The sequence below is a fragment of the Onychomys torridus genome, chromosome 7 (assembly GCF_903995425.1).
Source record: "Onychomys torridus chromosome 7, mOncTor1.1, whole genome shotgun sequence".
Taxonomy (NCBI): Eukaryota; Metazoa; Chordata; class Mammalia; order Rodentia; family Cricetidae; genus Onychomys; species Onychomys torridus.
In genome coordinates this window covers 98018631-98027862 of record NC_050449.1, presented here as the reverse complement: position 1 = coordinate 98027862, position 9232 = coordinate 98018631, and the positions used below count along the sequence as shown (strand labels likewise).

The window sequence follows — 9232 nt, the reverse complement described above, 5'->3', positions numbered from 1 at the left end:
CGTCACTCAACACTTGTTACACCCATCTCTCTTTTCCCCCATTGCCCTAGGGTAGGCATAGTCTCAGAAGCCAGACTACCTCCCTCCGATCCCTGGTCTCCTGGCTATGTATATGATCCAGAACAAGCCAAACGCAGCTTTCCGAACACTGCGTCGTTCCTTCCACTGCCAGGACTCCTGAGTAAGTAAATTCTGCTCAGGTTCCAAAGCCTGCTCCTCCTAGCCTTCCAGAGGGCGACTTGAGCCTGTATCTCCCAAGCGTCAGCACTACAGGCTCAGCTTTTAAGGGCCAATCCTGAGGAAGCTTTCAGTTCCTCTGGTAGTCCTAGGGTATCTTCCCGGCTCCGCTTGGGAGCCCCAACCTGATTGGCTGCTGCCGAGTCTCGCGAAGCTCCGCCCCGAGGTGCTGCCCTCCGCAGGAACCCGGAAGTGCGAGCGTCGAGATGGCCGGGGATCGGAAAGTGGAGCTCAGCGAGGCCCTGGCGCTGGGGCCGGGCTGGCGCCACGCCTGCCACGCACTGCTCTACGCGCCCGACCCCCGCAAGCTCTTCGGCCGCATCCCGATACGCTTCGCGGTCCTGGTGAGGACGCGGCATGCCGGGCCGCTCCCCGCCCCGGAGCCCTCACGCCCCAGCCAACCATCGTTCCCCTCCTCCCCAGATGCAGATGCGCTTCGACGGGCGCCTAGGCTTCCCTGGCGGCTTCGTGGACGCGCAGGACTGCAGCCTGGAGGACGGGCTAAACCGTGAACTGCGCGAGGAGCTGGGCGACGCGGTGGCTGCCTTCCGCGTGGAGCGCTCCGACTACCGGAGCTCACACCTCGCGGCCAACCAGCGCGTGGTGGCCCATTTCTATGCCAAGCGCCTGACGGCCGAGCAGCTGCAGGCTGTAGAAGCCAGGGCACCTCAAGCCAAGGACCACGGACTGGAGGTGGGACCAGCCTGGGACCTACTCCATATTCTGTCTGCCCTCTCCCATGTCTCTCATCGAAGAAAGGCACGGGGTGGAGAAGACTTTGATCCTCCAACATTGTACTCTTTCAAGTGGCATAACGTAGTTGGGATCTTGGTCATTTCCAGGCTGGATAACACCACCAACTTGGTCTCCCTTGTTAGTCTTTGTAGAGAGATTTTTAGAACATACATGCAAGTCTCTCTACTGCTCCCTATGCTAATATTCATGACTTTGGGCCCATATTTTCCTATAGCAGAAAGTATGACAGTGATTCTAATGTTAGGGAAACCGTATGTGTGGAGGTGACTCCCCAACTGCGGGTATGGGCGATAAGAACAGTCTGTCGGAATCAATCCCTGGTTGGGTGAGGAGGTCAGAGGAAGACTTGGGTATTTGCATTTTTCTTGATCACACAAGTGATACTCACACAGTTGTGTAAGTTCTGTGATTGGAGATTCTGTTACAGCCATGCCCTGGAGGCGGTAGCCAGTGAGGATGAGGGAGAAGATGGAGAAGGATTAGCATGGATGGAGCTAGACACCCAGCATGGGTCTTTTGTCTGCAGAGTTGAGCTCACTAAACTTTCCTGAGGAGTGATTATTGGGCCTCCGTCTGCCTGGTTGTTACATTAGATTTCCACTCTGGAGGGCTCTGTTCCAAGGTAGGTAAGGTAAGCTAATGTGTTGAGATACTTGAAGTCCCACGTGTCACCTGTCTGCTTTTCATAGGTGCTGGGCCTGGTGCGGGTACCTCTGTACATCCTACGTGATGGTGTGGGAGGCCTGCCCACCTTTGTGGAGAATACCTTCATTGGTGATGCCCGGGAGCAGCTACTAGATGCCCTTCAGGACTTGGAACTTATGGATCCTGGCATTATTTCAAACCTCAAGATCCCAGCTTCTAAGTAGAGTCAGCCCACCACGGACCCATGGAACCCAAGATGGGGGCTTTGGTATAAGGGAAGGAGGGAGGGAGGCAGGGGCAAATGTTTTCTCTTTGGGTGCTGAGAGGTGAGAGTTGATACAAGATTAAAGACAGGTGTATATGCAAAGGGTTTTCAACAGAGGATCTTGTCTGATGGCATTAGTGTTTAAAGGCCTTGGTTGTACCTCAGAGTCCCTCCTTATACGTGGGTACACAGCCTAGAAGCTCCAGGTATACACATGTGCAGTCTGATCGCACACAGCCTGGTGCACTCTTATCTGTCCAGTTTAACTGTGATGTGGCATCAGGCATATCCCACTCCTTCCTAGTAAATGGGGTGGGGAATGGGGTTCTTTCCCATCTGCCTGTCCAGAGTCCAGCCCAGCCCATTCTTGTAAGGGAAGGAGAGAAGGGGGTTTCTCCCTGAGAATGGTCTCAGGTTACCTGAGGCTTGAGCAAAGCCATGGGTTTCAGAAAGTTGGGTAATGCCCTAACCAGCTTTGTACTATTTTCTTCCCCAACCACTGAGGGTTGGAACGTGTCAAGGGCTTCTTGGGATGAACCTAGACCTGAGACTTCAGTCCTGATACCTCTCTTCCAGTATGTTCATCTTTGAGCTCCCTTTGTCTCCGTCTAGCCTGCCCTGCCAAAAGGAGTCATCCAGGAAGGCAGGCTGATACCTAGGACTCCGAGCTCTCCAGCTCCTTCAACAGATGTAGGTTGATTAATACTTGTTCAGTGGAAGTATGGTAACAGAAATAGAGGCCCATTACTTCTGTCTTCCAGACTTCTGAGTGAGGAGTAGGCACACAGCATCATAAATAAATAGCATTACATAGTAAACACTATAAGCTTTGTCAGCCACACGGTGTTCTTGGAACCCTTAAACTCTGTCATGTCAAACTTACCTGCATGATACATAAGTGTTGTTGTTGTGTCCTAATAAAACACTAACAAAGAAGCAGGTGTCTGACTTCTGGACCATAGTTTATCAGTGACTACAGGGAAAGGTAGGTTACTGTTTGCAGTGCCTGTGTGTGTACATGTTTACAAGGAAATAAATGAAGCAATAGATATGGTTCCATTGACATTCTTTTCCTTGGGTTGGTCTGGAATGTCCCTGGTAAAGAGCATTTAAGCAGAAAGAAGAGAGCCCTGAGGTTGGGAGAATCTTCTCAGAACAGCCCCAGAACGTACTTATTAATCATGATCTTTGCGTATTTCACAGTCAGGTAACTTATTTCAAGACTGTTCTTGTGACTGATGTGAATCTTTTGAAAATTCTCAGTAGGGGCTGGGATGTAGCTCATGTAGCTTTGCCTAGCATGCATGAGACCCTGGCATTGCATAAATAACATCTATAACCCCAGTGCTCAAGCAGGTGGATCAGAAGTTCAAGATCACCTTTGGCTATATAGTTCAAGGCCAGCCTATAGTTCATGAGAGCCTGTCTTTTCTTTTTTTAAACAACAAAAGCCTAGATCATATTGAACTGGTAGATAGAGTCTGTCAGGAGTATTCAAGGTAGTTTCATTCATAGATCTGACACAGTAGAGATGGTTTAAAGGCCAGACTCACCTGGGACCAAAGCCCCTGTATGTTACCTCACCAACATGGTGATCTAGTTAGATGAGATTCCTCCATGACTCAATGCCCAGAGAAGGGTACCAAGAGACTAGGGTAGACTCTGCAAAGTGACTGATAGTCAGTCAAGCCATTTAATACTCTAGTCAAGGGTTGGGGATTAGATCCTTTGCTTGCTGTTAGTATAATAGAAGTGATAATGGATCTGCCACCAACATTGACAAGAGCCTAGTGTAGAACAGAATAGGTCCAATATAATTAGACATCAGGAATCAATGGGAGGCTGTGCTGGAGAAGTGCTAGTTTGGCATGAGATCATACAGGCCATGAGGATGGCCTAGTGCGTGTTTCAGGCGAGTCACTCCTGGTGTGGATCAGAAATTAGAAGGACATGGGAACCTGCCACAGTAGTTGCCATGGGAGAGAATGGTGACCTGGTCCAGGGCTGCACAGTGAAGATGCACACAGACAGACATTGGTAGGGGGTGGTCATGGTGGTATCTGACAACCATGGTTGTTGGTGGTAGGCAGGATGTTCAATGATGACTTTACATTTTGAAGTACAAGGTATTCATGTTGTAGATGAAGACAAAACCCAGTGAATAGGGGAACAAGATTGGAAGACATGGGGACAAAATCTGAGTTAACTCAGTAGACGGCGTGAAAACTATTCTGAGATCATCTATAGAGAAAAGAAGCAGGCAGGTCAAAGCCCTGAGGGTTAGAGGACAGGTAGAACGTGGTAAAGGAGACAATGAACAAGGAGGGGGTGGGCGGGGAGCTGGATTAATAAACTGAATAATTCTAGGTGTTTCTGAGAACTTTGGTGACTTTGGTCAGAAGAGTCCATTGGACTTAGCATTGAGGCTTTTGATGGCTTTGTTGGGAACGGTGTCAGGAATGTGAAGGTAGAGAGCAAGCAAACTGGTTGGCAGCAGACTGCCAAGGCAGGGTTGAGCTGTGAGGTGTTTCAAGGAGAAACCCAAGACTATACATTCAGAGTTCATTTCCATAGTTGGTTGCTAGAGTGGGAAGCTAGGCATTCTACTCGGGAGGGGAGATGGACACGCACCCTTGTGATGAAGAGTCTCTCTGATTGCCAGCTTGATTCGATTGTGAGATTCCTATGGATTAGTAAAAGACACCTAGGTGTGGCTGTGAGATTGTTTCCAGAAAGGTCATGATAGTCCTGACCTAATCAATGGTATCATCTGTTAATGGATTCAAAATGGAATAAACTGTTGAGAGTTAGTGGAACTATAAGAGGTGTGGCCTACTTGCAAGAAGTGGGTCATTGGAACTGGTTGTCATGGGTTGACCAACTTTTCTCTACCATACCCTTTTCCCACAGTGTCTCTGCCTTGCCATGGGCCTCAAATCAATGCAGGAAGCCAGACATGAACTGAAGCCTTTGAAAAGATGTGCTGAAATCAATCCTTCTCCTTATAAAAATGTCCAAACGGTAACAAAAAGGCTGGATACCATACCAGTCGGTGTTCAGAAACTCAGATGGAGACGCCCACCACAGAGCTGGGGTTATTCCAGGGTGGACTAAGGGGAGCAGTTAGGAACAGGTGAGGGTGCTGTGAGGCTTAAGTCTGGTCTGGGTAAGATGGACATGAAGAGACGACTTGAGAGTGACCATCAAGTCATCTTGATGAGGTGGGAACTCGGAAGTGGATCTCAGGCAGGGAGAAGCACTTGTATTTGGGGAGCTGAAGTCTGTCTGAATGATGTGTCTGCTGGTGGGGACAATTAAGGACCAAGTGGGAACACAGGATGGCTGGCCAGAGATGGGAGTCAAGCTGTTAAGGAATGGAGCTCTGGGCTGGAGAGGTCAAGAGCTGGATGAGCTGCTAAACATGTTGTGAAGCTGGAGTGGACACATGTTAGAGATGAGGTGAAATTAGGAGCCAGCATCCTTGGTGATGAAAGGATAACAAGAGCGGACAGAAGGACAGAGTGGACACGTCAACACATGGCTTCTCAGGTCAGTAGCACTTGCAAACATGGAAGCTGGATAAAGCATGCGGGAAGGCAATATGGAGTCATGCAGATGCCAACAGCCTGGACAGAGTGAATGGTGGAGAAGCAGCTGTAGAGGTCATACTATTCCTACAGAGCTGTGGCAATAACTTCCTCAGATGTGAGCAAACATCTGCTCACTCCAGACTGGGCACCAACAAAACCCCAGTACCAATCACACCCAAGTCTAGCTTTGCCAACCAATAGATCTCTTGGGCTTACTTATAGGAGCATGGAGTTTTACTTTGTCGGGATCACTAGCCCCCAAATAATGATGCAGAGACTTATTATTAATTATGAATTGGTCTCTAGCTTAGGCTTATTTTAGAAACTCATAAATTAACCTGTTTCTATTAATTTATACTCTGCCATGTGGCTTTTTTACCCCTCCATTCAGTATGTCTGCGTCATCTCTGTGGCTTCTCCTGCTATACCTCTTCTCAGCATTCCTCTCTTTTCCAGGAAGTCTCATCTATTTTTGTCCTGCCTAGCTAGCTATTCAGCGTTTTATTAAACCTATCAGAAGGTGCCTCGTACTTTGTACATCTCCACAGTGTACAAATATTCTGCAACAGGAGCATATATGAGGGATTAATTAGAGGAGAGAAAATTTGTGTGTGTGTGTGTGTGTGTGTGTGTGTGTGTGTGTGTGTGTGTGTGTGTAAGATTGTGAACTTGACTGAATGTAGAATCACCTTCAAAACAAACCTCTAGGCACACCCACGAATGATTAGATTAGGTTCTGAAGACTCACCTTTGCAGTGAGTACTGCCATTCAGAGGGCTGGACCCTGAACTGAGTAAAGTGAGTTGGGTACCAGCATTCATCTCTCTTTGCTTCCTCATTGTGCATGCAATGTGACCAGCTGCCTCAAGCTCCTGCTGCCAGAAGTTTCATGACGTCATGGACTGCACTCTCAAACTGAGCCAAAACAACCCTTTCCCCCTTCAGTTTCTTGGTCCAACAATGAGGCAAGGATCTGATCCTCCCAGACAGCCACATTGATAATCATTTTTTAAAAATCCCACCTAGCATGAGTGATTACCTCCCCATAGCTGCATAGATGGAGTCTCTCCTTCAGTCAATATTTTATCTCCTGTGTACTCAAGCACTCCTGAAGACCACCTACAGCTGGGCAAAACTTCATGCAGATGGGATGGGATTCAGGAGGGAGCAAGTGGCTGGACTTTTAAGTGAGCATGGAAGGGCCTTTCCTTCTCCCTCCTCCTATGAGGAGCTATCAACCAGCAAGCCTAAACTTGCTGAGAGTCTCCTCTCAATTATTACAATGAAAATAATGATGCCCATAACACAGATTTTGTTACCTTTGTCTTTTCTACTAACCTGACTCTGACCTTCGTGTCTATAATTTCTGTCTGAGAGTTAGATTTAACTGTCAACTTGACACACTCCAGAGTCACCTGTGAGGAGGAATTCTGGGAATGTCTGTGAGGGTTTATCTTAACCATGTTAACAGACATGGGAAGATTCCTGCCCCCACCACCCCCCACACACACTATTGAGAGCTGTTGGTAGTGAAAGTCCATGGAGTATACAGCAGTGACAACTAGAGTTCAGAAGGTCAACCTATCAGAGCTAAGGGTTCTGTTAGAGGAAACCATCATGCAAGGCATTATGGAATTACTGCCTTCTGAATGAACTGGCTGTTTCTTGTAAACTTCTTGTGCAATAACAGATATGAGTCTCCCCATTTACCATGCATCTCCCCATTTACCATGCATCTCCATGTTATGTGTACATGTAATCTCACGATGGCATCTCAATCTTGGGCACAAGTTTCCCTATACATTTGGGGTAATTGGACAACTGTCCCCAGCTGTGTTTATTTTTCATTAACATATATCTGGCCAGGGCCATTCTCTGGACAAAAGTATTTCAGCAAAGATTCCTTTTCCCAAGGACAAAACTGCACATAGATAACCATTAGCTCATCTCACTCACAGATAGAGGAAAGAACCACAAACAGTTAAGCCCTCAACTCCTTACCCTCACCCGGGTTATTTACACATTCCTGGGATGATGTTTTAGCCATTTGCTAGATACTGAGTTAAGGCAGTTACTTCCCACTGACCCAAGGAGATTGCCTACAAGGCCAGGCAGGTGACAGGTGCCAAGCTTCTTTCTTGTGCAAATTAAGTTTTTATTCCTCCTCAGCCAGGTGCTCTTCCTAGATTTTCTCCTCGGCAATTACTCTGAGTGAAAGTACTTTTACTAACCAAATTCTACACGCTCTGACATAGGTTGCTTAGCCACCTAACACATGTCCCCCTCCCTATCAGAAAGCAGCTGCAGCCGGGATGAACAGGGCCGCGGGCCGCGGGCCGCGGGGCGGCGCCAAAGACAGTTTACTTTCTTGTGACGTACTGACCTCTAACATTTTACCTAGCCATTTCTAGATTATAGTTTGAGCACATAAATTCCCTAATTGATCTTAGCCTTTAGTTGCCCCTACCAGAGAACTCCCCTTTAGTCACTCCCCTTTTGGGTTGTAATTGGAAGCTGACAATTAATTGCCTTATGTGTGGATCCTTATCACTTCTCTCTGCGACCCTGGAAACTTCAAGCCTCACACTGTTTTACCAAAGAATTACTGTGTGAGTACATAGACTGGTTCTCTGAGAGCACTGGGAGGATTGATGGAGAAGAACAGAGGTGAGGACGGAGATGGAAAGAACTAGGCAGAATGATAAGAGAACAGCAGGAGGGACTGAAAGCAGGAGGGACTGAGAGCAGGAAGAACCAAGAGGAGCTAAAAAAGAGAGCAGAAAAGAAACTGTGTAGATACAATTGCCATAGGAGAATAAAGCGAATGGACTAAAGAACTCAGTGTGCTTAGATTCATTGACTATCCCTCAGATTAGAATCCTCAGCTGGTAGGTAGACTCTTCTGCGGACCCTGGGAGCAAACCATATAGGCTGGACCTATTATTGTTTGCGTTACCCCACCCCCATCCCCCCTTGTGGATGGCACTGTTTCTTGGGCTGGGGATCCTGGAATGAATAATAGAGAAAGCTAGCCAAACACTACCATGTATCCTCTCCCTGTCTCCTGACTGCAGATAGAGTGTGGCCAGCAGCTTCCAGCCCCCAGTGCCTCGAAATTGTAAGCCAAAAGGAACCATGTCTCCACTTAGGTTGCAGCTGTTGGGGTATTTTATCACAGCAACCAAAAAAAAAAAAAAAAAAAAAAAAAAAAAAACCTAGGACAGATCCCCTGCCCTATCTAAGAAGCATCCCTCCCAGGCAGTGGGGTCCTTCACCATCAGCCATCACACACTTCCCTGGCCTGGTCCTAGGAGCCTGCCTGCCTGGCAGGAGGGAGAGAGGCAGGCTGGACTGTGCATGTCTCTTCTCACCCACTCCCATCCTGCTGGGGGACAGGCAGCCAGGGTGGAAAGCACACAGGACTCCCTGGGTCCCTTTAAGCACAGTGCTCTGGGGAGGGAAGGAGATGGGAGCACATCCAACCTCCAGCCCTGCTCCTGGCAGCAAGGACCTGCAGCTGAGCACTGGACCTCCTTATCTCAAGCTTGAGGTTGTGATTCCTGGGGAGAGGGTTAATGGAGGGGGCACTTGGCATTAGCTTTGGGCAGATCAGCCAGCACTGTCAGCAGAGGCTGCTGCTGCTCCTTCCTGGGGAGGAGAGGGGCCCTGGTCACCCCCACATCCCCGCTCCATGCTAACACACATTGATGCCTCTCTCAGCAGAATCAGCAAGAAGTTT

The 9232-nt window shown here is 48.2% G+C and overlaps 1 protein-coding gene across 1 annotated transcript; it reads left to right on the top strand.

The window, feature by feature from the left end:
- The first annotated feature begins 411 nt into the window (after positions 1–411).
- LOC118587169 (U8 snoRNA-decapping enzyme) lies at positions 412–2839 on the top strand. The gene is made up of 3 exons (XM_036192911.1): positions 412–581; positions 661–930; positions 1683–2839. The coding sequence occupies exons 1-3, from the start codon at positions 444–446 to the stop codon at positions 1860–1862; spliced, it is 588 nt and encodes a 195-aa protein (XP_036048804.1). The 5' UTR covers positions 412–443; the 3' UTR covers positions 1863–2839.
- The last annotated feature ends 6393 nt before the right edge of the window (positions 2840–9232 follow it).